Genomic DNA, 18,230 nt, shown 5'->3' with positions numbered 1-18,230 from the left:
GCCCCCCACCTTAGACCAGCTTATATTTCACCTCTCTCCTAACTATACTTCAGTTCTGCCGAAGGGTCATGAGGACTCGAAACGTCAACTGTTTTCTTCTCCACCGATGCTGCCAGACCTGCTGAGTTTTTCCAGGTAATTCTGTTTTTGACTTAATTGAATTAGCTTGGGTGTTTTGATGCAAAAAGGGAAGTTTGAAATGCTGATTAGGCAAACATGGGGAAGTTTAGAAACATAGGTATTAAGAGAACATTTGCATTTTGAAATAAACCAGACTAGATTGTTTTCAAGGGAGGGGTGAAATGTGTCACAATATGTTTATTTTTCCCCCAAAGATTACTGATAAAATAATCTCCTATGAGAGGTTTTTATTATCAGGGTGATAAAGTTCAAAGGCATGGTGAAACAATGGGTATTTGCATTCAAAGAGGAAGATATGTTTAAAAAGAGCAAAGACTGTAAGGGTAGGCATTTTTAAGATCTTACAAGTGTGGAAAGCCTTAAGCTGTTGTCCTCAAAGGACTGAAGTTAAGAAAACCCACTTGGAATTCGACTTGTTCAGGGTATCATGTTTCTTTTTCTGGGCCTTTTAAAATCCGTGTGTCTTACTGTTGCTTCAACGAAAGTGTAATAGGGAGCTGGATTGATTAGGGGATTTAGAAGTTATCATAGTACTAATTTGTAGATCTATGTATGTATTTAAAATCATTTCTCTTATTAATAAATGTTTAATCTAGCTTTGTAAAAACCTATAAGACTTGTGGTCTTATTGCTACTGAATTCAAGGCACGCATCTCAAAATTTATACAAATTGAAAAGTAGTTGTGACACTTGTTTCAAGCTTCCCTCTGGGATTTGAACAACTCAGCATTTACCATCTGCTGTGTCGTAACTTCTTGGGCTGTCTGGCGGCTGTCTGGCGGTCACCCATTTCCTCTCTGCCTGCATGTTCCTAGCCTGCGGTGTGACCGCCTCTCTGAATGTGCAACCCACACAGCTCTCAGCCTTGTGGATATGCCACAATGATATTCCAGTCGCCACTCGAGCTCCGAACCCTGGAGCTCTAGGTTCTGCAGCTGGTGACACTTCTTGCACACATGGTCGCCCAGGACATTGGTAACGTCCATGACTTCCCTCATATTACAGGTGTTGTGGTGTGGCCGGGTCACCTATTTGTAATAGAGTTGATTTGCAGACAGCTTTCTAAGTGGAAACATTAGGTTTACTTACAGTGCAGCCAGCAGCAACTACACGTGTGCTTTGAACTCCATCTCTATCTCTACACTGCCTGTGGAGGGAGCCTAAGCTGCTAACACATTGGTTTACACAGATCATGTAATCTTACATCACAGGACTACTCTTAAAGGTACAGTCCAACATTTAACAAAACCATAATTACTACATTCCTCCCCCTTTAACTTTGCTGTACATATTGTATTTACAATTATATTTATCTCATGACATAATATTTACACAGGTCATGAAATTTATAAGTTCAGTCTTTCAGGTGGTTTCTTGATTCCTATGGAATGTCGCAGCTCCACGACATCAGATTCTTTTTTAGGAACCATATTCTCTGGAACTGCATGAATATTAGGTACCTTGGTGGGCATTTGCAGTTCAGTGTCTTCCACTCTGATAGAGACATCAGACATGTCAGTCCTTGGCTGAGCATCTTCAAAAGGAAACACTGGTTCAGTAATGGTTACAGATGGGACCATATCTTGTTGTGGTATCTCTCTTTTTCTTAAATGGTCCACATGCATATGGGTGATCTGGTCTTCCACTTTCATGTGGTATGATAATGGTCTGGTCACTGAACTTACTTTACCCGGTGCCCACTTCAGTCCTCCACCGAAATCTTTTACATATACTGCTTCTCCAGCAGTAAACTGTCTCTCACGACTGTGCATGTCATGCGTAGCTTTTTTTGTTTCCTTGACTCTTCTCTACCTTGCCCTCCAAATTTGGAAATATTAGGCTCAGTCTTGTCCTAAGACAGTGTCTTATCTACAATTCTGCAGGTGTTGCTCCTGTCGTCGTGTGGGGGGGTTGTCCTATGGTGAAGAAGAAAGCCTGGTCTCCAATGAATCATCTGTTAACTTCTTCATGCCCGCCTTAAAAGTTTGAACTGCCCTTTCTGCCAGTCCGTTTGGTGACGGATGGTACGGTGCAGTCCTCACATAGGTGATACCATTGAGGCTGATAAATCATTGGAACTCAACACTCGTGAATGCAGTACCGTTATCGGATACGACTACTTCTGGTAGTCTGTGGATGGCAAAGCTCTGGCGTAGTTTCCCTATTGTAGTGCCCGATGCTGGTGACTTCACCTCATAAATATAGATGCCCACTCTGAGTGGCTAGATGATCAGTTAAAACATGGTTCCAAGGAGAGGTCCGACATATTCGATGTGTAACCACACCCAGGGCCTACCAGGCCGCTCCCATGGGTGCAATGGAGCTGCCACTGGCAACCTTTGCAGCCGCTGACATTGCACACAGTGCTTTACCACATTTTCAATAACACCATCCATCCCCGGCCACCACAGGTAGCTGCGCACTATGGTCTTCATTCGGGAGATCCCTGGATGGGCACTGTGTAGTTCGACTAACAGTGGCTCCCTTCCCTTTGGAGGAACTATTATCCGTGCACCCCACAATAGAATGCCACCTTGCCTGCTCATCTCGTGTCTCCGGTTGAAGAATGGTTTCATTTCATCGGAGACTGGCTCCTGGGACCAATACGTGGTCTTGCACTCGAGATAGGACTAATCCAGTCTCAGATCTGTCGAGCACATACTGGTGAGGAATCTAGAAAATTTAGCAGTAAAACGAGTTCCTGTGGAACTGGGACATGTTCATGTAAGGGCAGACAATTCAGAGCATCGGTATTTGCGATGTGAATGCCAGGTTCATGTACAAAGGTGTATTCATAAGCCGCCAAAATTAGGGCCCATCGTTGCATTATTACTGAGGCTATGGGTGGCATAGCCTTTTACCCACTAAACAAACCCAATAGTGGTTTGTGGTCTGATACAATCATGAAATGCTGGCCTTGCATGTATTGGTGAAATTTTTTTGCACCAGAAATGATCAACAGACTTTCCTTTTCAATCTGAGAATATCCTTTTGCAGCTGTGGTAAGCATCCTGGATACATGGCCTATTGGACGCTCAGTGGCGCCGTCCATTCTACGAGATAGCACCGCTCCCACTCCACAGGGAGATGCATCGCACATTAGCACCAAGTCTTTTGTCTGGTCATGATGCACTAACAGATTGGATGAGTGTAACAGCTGTTTCACTTTCATGAAAACTTCTTTTTGGGGTGCCTCCCAAGACCAACGTTGGTTCTTTCTTAGCAATGAATGCAGAGGTGCCAGAACTGTAGATAAAGTAGGTAAAAATCGCCAATAATAATTTATCATTCCTGAAAATGATTTAAGTTCGGAGGCATTCTTGGGTGCAGGTGCCTCCCTTATTGCTCTAACCTTCTCTTCAACCCCTGTGTAACCCCTGAGAGTCTACCTGGTGGCCGAAATAGATTACTTCCTTTGCTTGAAAAGTGCATTTTTCCTTTTTCTGTCACACTCCTGCTTGTAAGACTTCCTCTAGGATAACCAAATGTTCCTTTTCAGTGAATCGGGTTATCAGCACATCGTCTAAGTAGACTACAACCTGGGGTAGTCCCTGCAGTAAGCTTTCCATCGTTCTCTGAAGTGTGGCACAGACTGGGGCAACACTGAAAAGCAAGTGTGTATATTGGCACAACCCTTTGTGTGTATTAATTGTGACAAATTCCCAGGAAGCGTCATCCAACTCTAATTGCTGATCTGCGTGACTCATATCAAGCTTTGTATACATTGTCCCTCCTGTGCAGTTTGGCTGCTCTGTTGACCGTTAGTTTATAGTCCCATTAGTTTATAGTCCCCACAAATTTGGACACTTTGATCCGGTTTAAGGACAGGGACTATGGGTGCTTTCTGAGAGCTGAAACACTTTTATGACACCCAACCTCTCTATGTAGCCGGTTCAGCTCAGCGTCAACCTTCTCTCTCAGGGAGTATGACACCGGTCTTGCTTTCATGGTGCGAGGGTTGCTTCTGGATCCATGTAAATCTTGGCCTGCAGGCCTTGGATTTTTCCCAGTTCATCCTTGAAGAAAGTGGCATACTTTTTAAGCAGCTCTGGTAGCCCATTTGCTCTCAATTGGAAGATTTCGGACCACTTTAATTTAATCTCCTTTAACCAAACGTGCCCTAGAAGGCTTGGTCTTTCACCTGCTACACCATCATGGTTAGCTGTGCCGATTGGTTTCTATAATGGACGGTTACTCTGCTGTTACCTTTTACTTGGATTTCTTCACCCGTGTACGTTCTCAGCTTGGCAGGTGTTTATTCCAAATTTAATTGATGTTCACCATCATTTAAATATCTGAAAGTGTGTTCTCCAATTACAGTAGCAGAAGCTCCTGTGTCTACTTCCATTTACTTGTACTGTAACAAATATTGGCTCTGTCTTCTCAACTTTCATATTAAACAATGAATAGATGCCAGAATTTGTTGTTTCAGGCTCTTCTGCACTGTAGGTTTCATTGGGCTTCTCCTGTTGTTTGCCAGCCTGTTTAAATCTCTCTACGCACGGTCTCATTATATGTCCACTTCTGTGACAAAAGTAACATTCTATTTCTTTTAAACTGCCAATCGCTAAAAGGCTCACTGTTTCCACGTCGATTAAAATTATTCTTCAATATAGCTGCTAATTTACAATTTAAAATGACAAGTTAAAAAATAGCTTTAGGAAGCATTTCAAGTTGTTTCTGCTAATCTGGAGATCAGATGAAGCAGAAAAATGACAAATTTACCCAAGCATGGAAACTGGTATTGTGAAAAAGGTAGCAGAAAGTGCTTAAAAATGTGACAATGAGAAGGCAAATAATTGAAAGAGGAAGAGAGCTGTAAGACAGAGATAGGGATAGGTGTCCGCACAGGGGAAGTTATATGACATAGCTCAAAGGCCCGAACTAGAAGAACACAGGATCGTGAGAAAAAAATTGAAAGATGTCAATCTGTGCACTGTTATTCTATAGATAGCTCCTATAACTGCAGTTATTTTCCCAAAACCATTCCAATCTTTCCGAATTGTGGGAGTTGGCTACCTTAACTTTCTAAGATGATTACTCAAACAGCTTAATACCATTGCAGAAAAGGCTAGCATACTCAGCAGTCCAGGCAGAAAATGGCAATTTATCCCAACTCCTTCATGCCAGAGTTTACGATCCACTCTCCTTTCATCCCTTTTCGTCGAACTTTATCAGCACATCCTTCGATTCCTTTCTCCCGCATGTGTATATCTAGCTTTCCTTTTAATGAATCTATGCTATTGGCCTCAATTACTCTCCACAGTAGTAAGTTCCACACTGCAAGCATTCTCCGGATGAAGAAGTTTTTTTTCCCCCCCAGAATTCCTTATTGGATTTATTGGTGACTATCTTTTATTTATGGTCTCCCCAGCAACTTTTCTCTATGGTCTACCCTATTGAACCCCCTTGTAAATTTTACAGCCCTTTATCAGGTCACCCTTCAGCCTTCTTATTTCTGGAGAAAATAGTCCCAGCCTGTTCAGTCCTCTCTGATAAATATAGCTATTCAGGCCTGGTACCATTCTTTTAAACCTTCGTTTGTAGTTTCTCCAGTACCTCTATATTCTGGTTATAATATGGAGGCCAGAACTGTGCACAGCACTCTTAAGTGTGCGGTTCTGTAATAATGTAAGGCTCTGAAAGTCTGCCAGCTACAATCCTGGCAGTTGCACTGGGATGCCCTCCAGTGCCACCGAGTTTGCAGTGTCAGCAGAGAAGCTCCTCATTTGCACGGGGTCAAGCGGGCACATCAGCCACAATGGAGGCATCCCCAGTGCCCACCGTTGCACATGCACCAGAGAAAAAATAAATTGGCCACCTGCCCACGCGCAGCAGCTTCCATATGTTCCCACTGCGTGGGCAGTGGCTAAATCCCCGCAACCAGGACCCTGCACTCATTCGGTGGAACTCCCAAGGAAAATCAGGGCCGAGTGCTCTATTGTTTCAGAATTCTCAAATATTACATAATACTCTGCAATTCTCTAATACTCTGTCATGTTATGTAATGCATTATTAATCTAATATTCTGGCTGATTTCATTCATTAGTTTTGAACAGATTATGAATTTAAGTCAAATTCAGGGAGGAAGAAAACACCATTAGATAATAAACAGGTACACCAACAACCAGCTTACCCCATCCACCATGATGTAGGCTCTGTCATGAACACCATTCTGGGGCGATGCCAGCGGGGTACCCTCGGTGCAATTTATTGGCAGGGTAGTTCGATAGAGCATATATCCAAAATACTGTGAGAAAGGGAAGCAATACATTCAGGTAAGCAGAGTTGTGGCGAATTGTCCATTTGCTTTATGACTAAGAAAAAGAGCTGGTTCAGGTGCGGCCAGTCACATCAGGGCACAGGGCAGGGCCAAGGGCAGCAGTTCTGTGGCAAAGACAAGCAAGATGACAGCCATACTTTGGAGCAGTTACCAGGAGGCGTGCGATATCAGACACCATATACCCATCAGGAGTTGGAGCTACAGCAAGTGGCTAAATGAATGTGTTACTGACCCAGCTCAGAAAGGAAAATGATTAATACCTTAAGATATAAGACCATAAGACGTAGGAGTAGAAGTAGGCCATTTGGCTCATCGACTCTGCTCTGCCATTCAATGAAATCATGGCTGATCTGATAATGCTCAATTCCACTTTCCTGCATTTTCCCAATAACCCTTGATTCCCGTACTGATTAAAAATCTATTTCAGCCTTGAATATACTTAACGACCCAGCCTCTACAGCCCTCTGCGGTAAAGAATTCCACAGATTCACTACCCTCCAAGAGAAGAAATTCCTTCTCATCTCTGTCTTAAATGGGTGACCCCTTACTGAGATTATGCTCTCTGGTCCTAGACTCTCCCACAAGGGGAAACAACCTCACAGCATCTACCCTGTCAAGCCCCCTAAGAATCTTATATGTTTCAATAAGGCCGCCTCTCATTCTGCTAAACTCCAACGAGTACAGGCTATGTTATATCTACAAGATATGTTACAGAATTGTACTTATTTCAGTAAGATTGGAGTTAGCACAGCTGGAGCAAAGCCTTACTAATACCTTTAAATAATAGAGATCAAAACCTAGAAAGGAGAAATATGTAAGGTTTAAAGCAAAAAAAAAATCATCCACCTCTCAGCAGAAAATTTAGTTTAAAGTTATTTACCTGTGAAGAAAACGTGAATCAGTTTATGAAATGCACAACAGAGGCAGAACTGGGAAAGAAGTTTCAACTTAGTAAACACAGGTTTCTTCAAAAGAAAAATTGAGAGACAATCCATAACATATACATTTGCAAATTAATGTTTAAAACAAAACTAAGAAAAAGCAGGTCTCCTAATGATGCAAAAGTCACCTGTTGTGTGTGACACTGAGCTAGGTTACATCAGTGACAGGCAAGGTGCGCTGCATTGAAAGCTAATAGCGCCAGCTACAGGTTAAGGGCCATTTTTCAATTATTGCACTCACCACGTGCAGAAATTAATATATAATAGATTACAGGTATTTTCCAATAGACTAGATCCTGTGATAGCTGAATATGAAGGTGGGGAGAGTTAAGTAAAACACAATGCAATATGTCATCTAACTATGACGCAGAGACCAATTCTTTCCACTCACTCAAATATCAAATCTGAGAGTGTGTTGGGGCAGGCATCTCTTGTGCAGTTCTTAAAGATTCATTTTCCGGGACTGTTTTAGTGATCCTTTTTGTTCCCCTTTCGCTTCTTTTGTAGTGGTAATCGAGAGGGTTCATGCCGTGTAAAAGGTCTTTCAAAAGGAATTTGGTGAAGTACTACTTAATAAGCTTGTCAGCAAAATTGAAGCTCGCGGGGTTGAAGGGCCAATAGCTGCATGGATACAAAAGTGGCTAAGGATAGAAAGTACACAATACTGGTGAACAGCGGTTTTACAGGCTGCACAGCAGTTTACAGTACTGTTCCCCTCACCCCACCTCCGGAGTCAGTATTAGGACCTTTGCTCTTTAATATATACTGATGGCACAGAGTTGGGTTTACAGGACAAAGTTTGTAGATGACACAAAACTTGGAAATACAACGGCGAGGAGGATAGTGATAGTCTTCAGGGGGAAATAGAGAAATTGTTGAAATATGCAGATACATGGTAGCCAAAAACTCAAGAGATAGGAGGAGCAGACCATACATCCCCTCAAGCCTGCATTTCACCAGATCTATCTTGGCATCTGAACCTCATTTTCCAACGCCCAATGATTTGTTTAAAGCTCAAACTTATAGTCACATGGCAGCAGGTTGTAGGTCTCCTCTGTCTCTGTGCTGGGATTCCATGTAGGTGTAAGTAGCCATGTCTTTAATGTATACCTCATCATCCATGATCCATCTACCAGCAGAATCCTTCTGCAGTGGTCACAGGCTAATTTAACATTTAACGAGTGGATCTCTTTCATCTTCATGAAGACTCCTGGCTGCTCTGCAGGAACCTTGATGGCCACATGTGCGCAGTCAAAAATGACCCCCTTGAACCTGAGAGAATCCAGCAATGGCCCCGAATCCAATCGCCCCCTCAGCCTGACTGGCTCTGTGGTACATGGCAGCTATCACCTGCTTGATGCAGCGATGGGCCTCTGGCTTGAGAGATCCGACATATGTATTCACACAATCCCTGGAATGAGGTGGAAAAGGTTGAGCACTACAGTCACCTTCACTGCCACAGGAAGTGGGTGCCCACCAGATCCCAGTCACCTGAACTACTCCAACGTTCCACATGGGTCTGCTGCCACCTGCCAGGAAACAGTCTTCAGAGACACTGGTTACAATGATCTTGGGCATGTGCCAAGAGTTTTTAAATTGCAGTCAGATTATGTACCTTGCTGGTTGGTATATGGGCATGATGGCAAGCAACAAGAGAGAGCTGAAGGCTCTGAGGGTTTGCACAGCCAGCTGTTATTATCTACGCAGAAGATTTACAACAATGGTTCCAGTAATGATATTTAGCCAGTTGAATCCCAAAGTATGCATACTACATGTTATGTCAACCCCAGAATCACAGAATTGATACGTCGCAGAAGGAGGCCATTCAGCCCATCATGTCTGCACTGACTCTCTGAATGAGCAATTCCCTTAGTGCCATTCCCCCCCCTTTCTCCTTGTAACCCTGCACATTCTTCCTTTTCAGATGACAATCAGATGACAAACCTTTTGAAAGCCTCGACCACACTGCCAGGCACTGCATTCCAGATCAAATCTCCTCTCAGCCTCCTCTTCTCCAAGGAAAACAGTCCCAACTTCTCCAATCTGTCTACGTAACTGAAGTTCCAGGGATGAGGAACTTCAGTTACGTAGACAGATTGGAGAAATTGGGACTATTTTCCTTGGAGAAGAGGAGGCTGAGAGGAGATTTGATAGAGGTATACAAAATCATGAAGGGTCTGGACACAGTTGAGAGGGAAAAACTGTTCCTACTTTTGGAAGGGTTGAGAACGAGACGGCACCGTTTTAAGGTCATTGGCAAAAGAAGCAATGATGACAAGAGGAGAAACTTTTTCGCGCAGCGAGTGGTTAGGATCTGGAATGCAGTGCCTGGCAGTGTGATCGAGGCTTTCAAAAGGGAATTAGATTGTTATCTGAAAACGAAGGATGTGCAGGATTACAGGGAGAAAGGGGGGGGAATGGCACTAAGGGAATTGCTCGTTCAGAGAGTCAGCGCAGACATGATGGGTTGAATGGCCTCCTTCTGCAAAGTGTCGACTCTGTGATTCTGGGGTTGACATAACATGTAGTATGCATACTTTGGGATTCAACTGGCTAAACGTTATTATTGGTGGGTGGGGGTGGTGAGGGGGCTTTTTCCTTCAGAGCTTCCTTTAGTATCTTTTCATCGGTTCCCAGGTCCTATGGGTAGTGCGCATGATGCTGATATTGGCTATTAGAGAAGGAAACAGTTAACTGTCGAGGAACATTCAAGTGGGTAATTGTAAGTTAACAAGCTAAGTACTTCACTTGGTGTATCCAAGGGAAAACAGGTGAGACAAAGTATCTATAGGGTTCTATGTGATCAGAATAAAACTCTGGAGAAGTCAAGGCTTGGTCTCTGTTTTTATTATCAAGCAGCTATTGGAACTTAGCATTGACCACTTTATCCTGTCGGGCATATTTGCACAGCTGTCCTCTCGGGACAATACCCTGGAATACCAAACAGTGCAAACATTCTAACAACCCACCTCATGTAACCATCCCTCCACTCCAACAACCAAACAGAATTTACTCCACTATTTCCTCATTTTGCTAACCACTTCCCTTGACCCATCCAGACACCGAACAGGCTGAAAAATAATCCCTTTTGCAGCCGCTTATGTTTAAGTGGCCACATCCCTTTAATGCGGGCTGGAAATTAAATATCAAGCGTGTGTAGATTTCTGCACCAAGACTAGCGAAGTACGTGGATGTCTACTTGAAAAGCTGGGATATACAGGGAAACGGACCCAGTGCAGGAAGGTGGGTTAGGCTGGGGGAGAACTTCATTGACCAGCAAGGACACAATAGGCCAAATGGCCTCCTTCAGTGTTGTAAATTTTCTATGATTTAATGAAATGATACAGTTTTTCATGAAATCTTCAGTTGAAATGCTTCTATGGATTTTGAAATAATCAGAATAAGTTTGTCATTTCAGTGGGGGGGGGGGGCTATCTAAATTTAACTGATATTTGCCTATGAATGGAAGCAAGCCTTGGATCATATGACACCAAGCTTCTATTTCCTTGAATTCAAAACATTAAAGGGTGATCTATCTGAGCTGTTTAGGAAGATTAAAGGATTTGTGAGGGTTGAGAGAGAGAGCAATGATTCCCTCTGGTGGGAGGATCCAGAACAAGGAGAATACACTTTAATATTGGAGCTAGGCTGTTCAGAGGTGACACCAGAAATCACTTCTGCACATAAAGGGCAATGGAAATTTGGAACACTGTATCTCTAAAAGCTGAAATGTTCAATTGACAGAGTCTCAAAAAAGCTGCTGACACAAAGTCAAATGAAAATGACAAAGCTTGAGATTGATAGTTTATTTTTGTTCGTCAAAGGTATTAAGAGTTAGGGAACCGAGGTGAGCAGATGGAGATAAGATATACATCAGCCATGCTCAAGACAGGTTGGAGGGGTTGAATAGCCTATTTCTGTTCTGAACATTGTGATGGCCAAAGTGGTAAGACAAATATCATCGGAGTGAGCAGGTCAATGGATTGCAAGGTAGCCGGAGTTGGATCACCTCATCAATGAAGACTTCTGAGAGAAATGGCTGCCAAGATATGGAGAGCGCTCAGCATATTCCAGCGTCTCTCCTTCGCCATATATGAGAGATGGAATATTTAGTTGACCAGGTGTGAGTTGACATGGGTTTTGTTTTGGCAACATTCCGGAAGACAGGCTGAGTTCTTGTCTGCAGCATTAAGAGATTGGCTTGCAAATCTGGAGCAGAATGGGCAATGGCACCGCAGTCATCCACAAACCATCGATAATGCATGTCTATGGTGGTCAATTTAAGTTTTGCCACAGAGGCAACTGAGGTTGTGGAGTTTTCCATTTTAGGCAGTATTTAATACACAAACCAGAAGAAGTCGATCTTTGATTAGGTGACTAGCCACTGTCAGGTAGATTGTAAATAGTATGGGGGCCTATCTGCCTGACCCCGGGTATTATGGGGATGAGCTCTGGGGTAGGCGGGAAGGTAGTGGGATGGGGACCCGTCCTATTTTATGTGCCCTCCCTACCCCCGCTGAAAACATGTCTGGTGGGGCAAGTAAAATGCAGCCCATAAACTGTAACTCCCACTGGTCTCCCACATCCCAGTTGTAGCACTAATGAAACACAGATAGCGGGAATAACAAAGGTTCCTCCATAATAGAGAAATTGTTATCAACACATTTTCTCTTTTGCTAATCTAGAAAACTCACCAAGGTTGCTTAGACAGCACTTTCCAAACCGTGACCTCTACCACCTGGAAGGACAAGGTCAGCAGATTCATGGGAGCACCACCATCTGCGAGTTGCCCCTCCAAGCCACTCACTATCTTGGCTTCACAGAATGTTGCGTGGCACTGTATCAAATGCATCTTGAAAGTCCATGTACACCACATCAACAGCATTACCCTCATCGACCTTTCCTGTCACCTCTTCAAAAAATTCCAGCAAGTTAGTTAAACACGATTTCCCTTTTAGAAATCCATGCTGCCTCTTCCTCATCTACCCATATTTTTCCACGTGACTACTAATTCTATCCCAAATAATCGCTTCTAGAATCTTACCCACCACTGACTGACTGGTCTGTAATTGCTGGGCTTATCCTTACAACCTTTTTTGATCAAGGTTGTAATGTTTGTAATTCTCCAGTCCTCGGGAATCTCCCTAGTCTAGGGGAGACTGAAAGATTATGGCCGTTCCTCGTTCCTTCACTGTCGTTGGATCAAAATCCTAGAACACCCTCCCTAGCAGCACTGTGGGTGTACCTACACCATGTGGACCGCAGAGGTTCAAGAAGGCAGCTCACCACCACCTTCTCAAGGGCAATTAGGGTTGGACAATAAATGCTGGGCCAGCCAATGATGGCCACATCCCATGTAAGAATAAAAAAAATGAATTTGGATGAAACTAAAAGCCTAAGCAATTTGCGATTCTGCAGCTTTGCGAACTGTAGGATAAAGATGTTTGTTTTAAATAAACACAAAATAATGTCACATGGTCTCATGTGGCGCTAAGTAATGACTGTTGCTCTTAAGTTTGAAAATTCTTCTGACCTGATGAAAAAAGTAAACAGATGAAATGTTCATGTTTAATTCGACATGTCCCACCACCGAAAAATATTAAAAGTCTCACCTGCTTCATCTCCACAAACGTCAATGGGTAAACAGACTTGACTGGGCCAGAGAACGACAGCAGGTTAACCAATCCTGCAACACTCTGCACCTGTAACATATTCCCAGTCAATGAGCACACTCTTCACACAGTCAAACACTGGTTTTAGGAACACAATTCTTAATATTCAAACAGTAGCAAAACAGAAACAAAATACAAAGAGGCAATTAAGAAGAAAGATTTGATGCAAAATTTGCAAAAGATCAAAGGCATTGCATAAACAGAAAACTTCACAAAAAGTGGTAAGTCATCCTACTGTGTTGTGAACTGTGAGGAGGATAATGTCCCCTCAAAGGGACATGGACAGGTTGATGAAATGGGCGGATGGGTGGCAGATGAAGTCCAATGCAGAGACGTGTGAGGTGATTCATTCTGGGTGGAAGAACTTCTGGTAGGAGAGGCAGCATAAAATAAAGGTACAATTTTCCAGGTGGTGCAGGAGCAGAGGGACCTGGGTGCACAGGAGCAGAAGTCATTGAAGCTGGCAGAGCAGGTTGAGAGCAAGGTTAATGAAGCAAACAGTGTCCGAGGCTTTACTAGTAGAAGCATAGAGTACAAGAGCAAGGAGGTATTGTTGAACTTGTGTAAGTCACTAGTTTGGCCTCAGCTACAGTATTGCATCCAGTTCTGCGTGCTGCACTTCAGGAAGGATGTGAAGGCATTAAAGAGGGTGGAGAAAAGATTCACGAAAATGGTTCCAGGGTTGGGGAACTTCAGTTATGAAGACATAGTGGAGAAGCTACGAATGTTTTCCTTTCAGAAAAGGAGGCTGAGAGGAGATTTGATAGGGGTATTCAAAGTCATGAGGGGTCTGGACAGAGTAGATAGGGAAAAATTGTTCCCACTCGTGAAAGGCTTGAGAACGAGAGGGAACAGATTTAATGTAATTAGTAAAAGAGGCAAAAGTGATACGAGGACAAACTTTTTTGCGCTGTAAGTGGTTAAGGTTTGGAACGCACTGCCTGAGAGTGTGGTGGAGGCAGGTTCAATTGAAGAATTCAAAAGGGAATTGGATTATTATCTGAAAAGGGGGAATGTGTAGGGTTACAGGGAGAAAGGGAGAAGGCAGGGGAATGACACTGGGTGAATTGCTCATTTGGAGACCCGGTGCAGACAAGATGGGCCGAATGGCCTCCTTCTGTGTTGTTGCAATTCTGTGAGGTGGCAATTGTTCTATGAAAAGGAAAAGAGAGTTGGAGGGCCAATTTTGCCACTTTACGAGAAAGCCTGGGCAAAGCGGGGTGCTGGGCTTTGTGCTCACCCTTTTGGCAGCCCCTGGTCCTGAAGAACGTTCCGGAATCACATCCAACAGCTGGCGCCTCTAACAGCACAGCATTGCCCTGCGCTCACTACTTTTGACCCAGAGAACCAAGACTGTGGCCAGGGTTTTACGGCCCTGCCGCAGCCTCTCTCCCCCCCCACCCAACCCTTCTCCCCCCACCACCTCTCTCCCTCTCCCCTGCCCCCCCCACCCATTCTCCCCCACACCCCCGCTGCCCCCCCAACCCCTGCCAGCGGGTGTGGCGAGCCATTCAAATCTCCATTCAGTTCGGCAGGACCGTAATATCCCGCCAGGCGTGGTCTGTACCTTTCACTAATTGACTGTCACCTTCTGACAATGTTTTTGTTTAAATGCATAACATCATGGCTACAAATTAAACCGTCTACAAGCTGAGGTGTAATCTGTTCTTACCTTTTTAACTTGTATTAACCCATATGCGAATTTGGGGGTTGCAGGCAGTACTGGGCCAGCAGGTACCTTTTTGTACTAATGAAGAACAGAGAAAAACATTGAGATTTTTACCACCATAGCAAGTCAAATATATATTCCAAGTACAATTGCTATTACAATCGGCCCACCACCATCGAGAAATAACTGAGCAGGTCACTTCTATGCGAGGACACACTCTGAAGTGGTGCGAGAACAATGCAATCTTTCCCGCCCCACACATGCACCTGCTGTCCTCGGGAACAACATCATCTGCAAGATCCCCACCCAGTCACTCAGCATCCTGACCGCTGTTCCTTCACTGTTGCTGGGACAAAATCCTGGAACTCACTCTCTAACAATGCCGTGGGTTTGCCTACACCACATGGACTGCAGCGGTTCAAGGTGGCAGCTCACCACCACCTTCTCAAGGGCAATTAGGGATGGGCAACAAATGCTGGCCTTGCTACCGATGCTCACACCCCATGAATAAATACAAAATCAGGTTGAGTACATAGCCGAAGAAGCAAATTACCAAAAAAAAAGTGGAAAAATAAGCACAGAACAGAAACAATATTGAAACTTTAAGGATGTCTTCGTCATTTGCTGTGGGAAGATTATTGGATACAGGTCAAGCCTCTTCATTTAACAAATGATGCGGACATTCCACAAGTCATTAGAAACGTTCTTCCATTCACGAGGGAAAAGATTCCAAGGCAGTGTTCTTGTAAATGTTCATATTTTCCTAGCAGCTAATTCCCACCCCAACTCCCACCACTGGATCTCACTTTGTCAGACGCTGCTCTTAGACAACATTCCCGTTCTTTCTCTGTCAAATTCCAATATGGGAGGGGAAGCTCCCGGGTATTTTCCCCTAGCTGATGGGAAGATGTTCCCGATGGTGTGCGCAAGGTGAACGTCGTTCAATGAATGAAAATTCTTAACCTGTACCCTATGATCGACAACAGGAAATACTGAAACGCATGATGGGATTCCTCGAGCCTAGAGAAACATCTGAGAACAGTCTAGTCTGTTTCTAATGGACATGTTAAATGTGTGCTGCACAAAACCTTAATATAAAATGCAGAGCGTTTAAATTACAAAAACAATTTTTCATCTCAACAAAACACAATAAAATTTCACTGCTCGTTAGTATCAGATCAAAACTGAAGTCAAGGAGGCTGGATTTTCCATCTGGGGTAGGGAACCCAATGTTGGGAGAACTTCTGGGTCCCAACCATGCTCCACGTCTGAAGTAAACCCCACCGCCCCCCCCACCGCACAAAGTAATTATTCAGTGCAGATCAATTAATGGGCAGAGGGCACACTCTCCATCAATTAAAACAGCAGGTGGGCTCCCGAGGCCAATGGGCCAATAGGAGGCCCTCCAGCAATGACACTGCAGCAGTCTCACGGTTTGAGGTGGGAGCTGCCATTGTTTGTAGGGGGGAGAGAGAGTTCCTCTGTCTCGAGGCATCCTCTGCGCATCTTTTAAAAATATCAAAACAGAAACAGGCTAAAGCTGCCATGGTGGAGTCCCTCTGCAGGGCGGCCTGCGACTGCAGCTGTGGCCATCGCGGTGTAGCAGCTGCAGGAGGGAAGGGTTTAAATGACCTCTGGAGAGCTGCCCACCACCGCCCCACCCCTCCTCCCCACCACCAACCCCTCCAGGAGGCCAGCTCCTCTCACTGGCCGTGTTTCAGCTGTCTGGCCTACCAAGTGGAAAAGTTCCAGAGGGCATGGGAAAGGGGCTTTAATGGGCCTCTTTGTTGGTCACCCACTACTTACAATGTACTCATTCCGCTCCCAACCTGACCTGTCTGGGGTGGAACTTTGCCACAAGCCAGCTTGCCGTCCAGCGCAGGCAGGAAATACCAGGCCCGGCCACCTCCAGTCTCACCCTCACCAGCCCTCCCAAGAAATTGGTCAGATATGTTTTGAAGGAATGAGGCAGACTATACCTTTGGGGATTAATTTATCCTTCAACTTCCATACAGAATAATGAAGCATAACAGCAGAGACAACTGGAAAAAAAAACACTTTAAAAATGCTGTGAGTGGCTGCCTTCCCAGGAGCTCTGTACAAACTGGCTCAGAACATTCATGTCTGTAATTCTGACAGGTGGCTAAATCAACTCTATCAAACAAGCTGTAAAACTGCATTCAATAAATCTGGTAACCCTCCCGTGAGCACTGGAAAGCTACAGGATGGATGTAAATTCTCAACTGGTTCATTAGTGTCCTACAGGGTAAGGAATTTATCTGTACTACCCAATCTGACCTACATTTGATTCCTGTCCCATATTAGGTGCTTGGTTCTTAACGCCCTCGATCTAGATGTAGTAATAAAGAAAAAAGCCCATCTACTAACTTCTCACAGCACTTAGGGATAGGAATAAATCTGGTTTTATCAATGTTGCTTCCTACTGGAGAATGAGTTTTTTTTAAAAGGAGAGACAAAGGGCGGAATCTTCCCAGCCACAAGGAGGCGCCTTTGGTTGCGAGCAGGGGCTGGCGGTAGGGGGGCTAATTTTGAAAATAATATGAGGGGCTGGCCACCTGAAGCATTCCTGCCCTGGCCAATCTTACCGGAGGTGGGTGAACAATGGAAGCCGCTACCGACCAGGCACCAACAGCTCGCCAATCAGTGCCAATTAACTTGCCACTTGGGGCCCCTCTCATTGGCCGAGCTGGGTGCCTATCCCTCCCGCAGCCCTTAACTGGACGTCGCTCCCAGAGGCGGCCTCATAATTGGCTAAGAATCACCCGCGGGGTCGGGACCCACGTTTGGTACCAACCTCATAAAATCTTTCAAGCTGGGAAGATTCTAGGCAAGTCCTTTCAGTGGAAGACTAGGGAACACCCCTTTGAAAAATGATGTGATAGACGGGTCTTTCCTTTTTACAGAAAGTGGGAGACAGAAGAAACAAAATACAGTACGAGTTCTGGTAAACAAGAATTGGTAAACAAGAGGTTGCAAATGAAATACCGAGCTGAAAAAAATATGGGGACAAAGAGGAAAATAACAGTATAACCTGTTCCCTGAGAAACAGTGGTTTTTCAGAAAAGTGATGGAGAACTGCCATTGCTTAGGGCTACAGAACAGTAAATAATTCAATGGCTGGGAAGCACTTTGCGAATGTGTACATGAAATTTGCTGGATAAATGCCAGTCCCTTTCTTTCTCTTTCTTGGAGCCTGGAATCAAAGATTAGCACCCACCCCCCTCAACCCATGGTCCATTAGTGCACCTTCAAACAACGGTCAACCAGCCCACTTTGATTGGCATTCCACCACCACCTTAAACATTCGCTCCCTCCACCGCCGGCGCACGGTGGCCACAGTGTATGCCATGTGCAAGATGCACTGCAACAACTCACCAAGCCTCCTCTGACAACATCTTCCAAACCCGCAACTCCTACCACCTAGATGGACAAGGGCGGCAGGCACATCAGGTTACACTGTGACTTCTCTCTTCGTCCGCATATTTTTTCAGTTCAGTTTTTCT

At 44.4% G+C, this 18,230-nt stretch overlaps 1 protein-coding gene across 1 annotated transcript in view; it reads right to left on the bottom strand.

The window, feature by feature from the left end:
- The window catches only part of glb1 (galactosidase, beta 1), a 126,118-nt gene that overhangs the window by 55,657 nt on the left and 52,231 nt on the right, over positions 1–18,230 (bottom strand). The window contains exons 11-13 of the mRNA XM_078539510.1: positions 14,710–14,784; positions 12,978–13,067; positions 6,278–6,391 (exon numbers count right to left, since the gene is read on the bottom strand). Coding sequence (XP_078395636.1) covers positions 6,278–6,391; positions 12,978–13,067; positions 14,710–14,784 — 279 coding nt within the window. The remainder of the gene's footprint in view (positions 1–6,277; positions 6,392–12,977; positions 13,068–14,709; positions 14,785–18,230) is intronic.

This window comes from Cetorhinus maximus, chromosome 3 (genome assembly GCF_964194155.1).
Source record: "Cetorhinus maximus chromosome 3, sCetMax3.hap1.1, whole genome shotgun sequence".
In the NCBI taxonomy this organism is placed as follows: domain Eukaryota; kingdom Metazoa; phylum Chordata; class Chondrichthyes; order Lamniformes; family Cetorhinidae; genus Cetorhinus; species Cetorhinus maximus.
The sequence above is the reverse complement of the archived record's forward strand: the minus strand, read 5'-3'. Positions and strand labels throughout refer to the sequence as shown.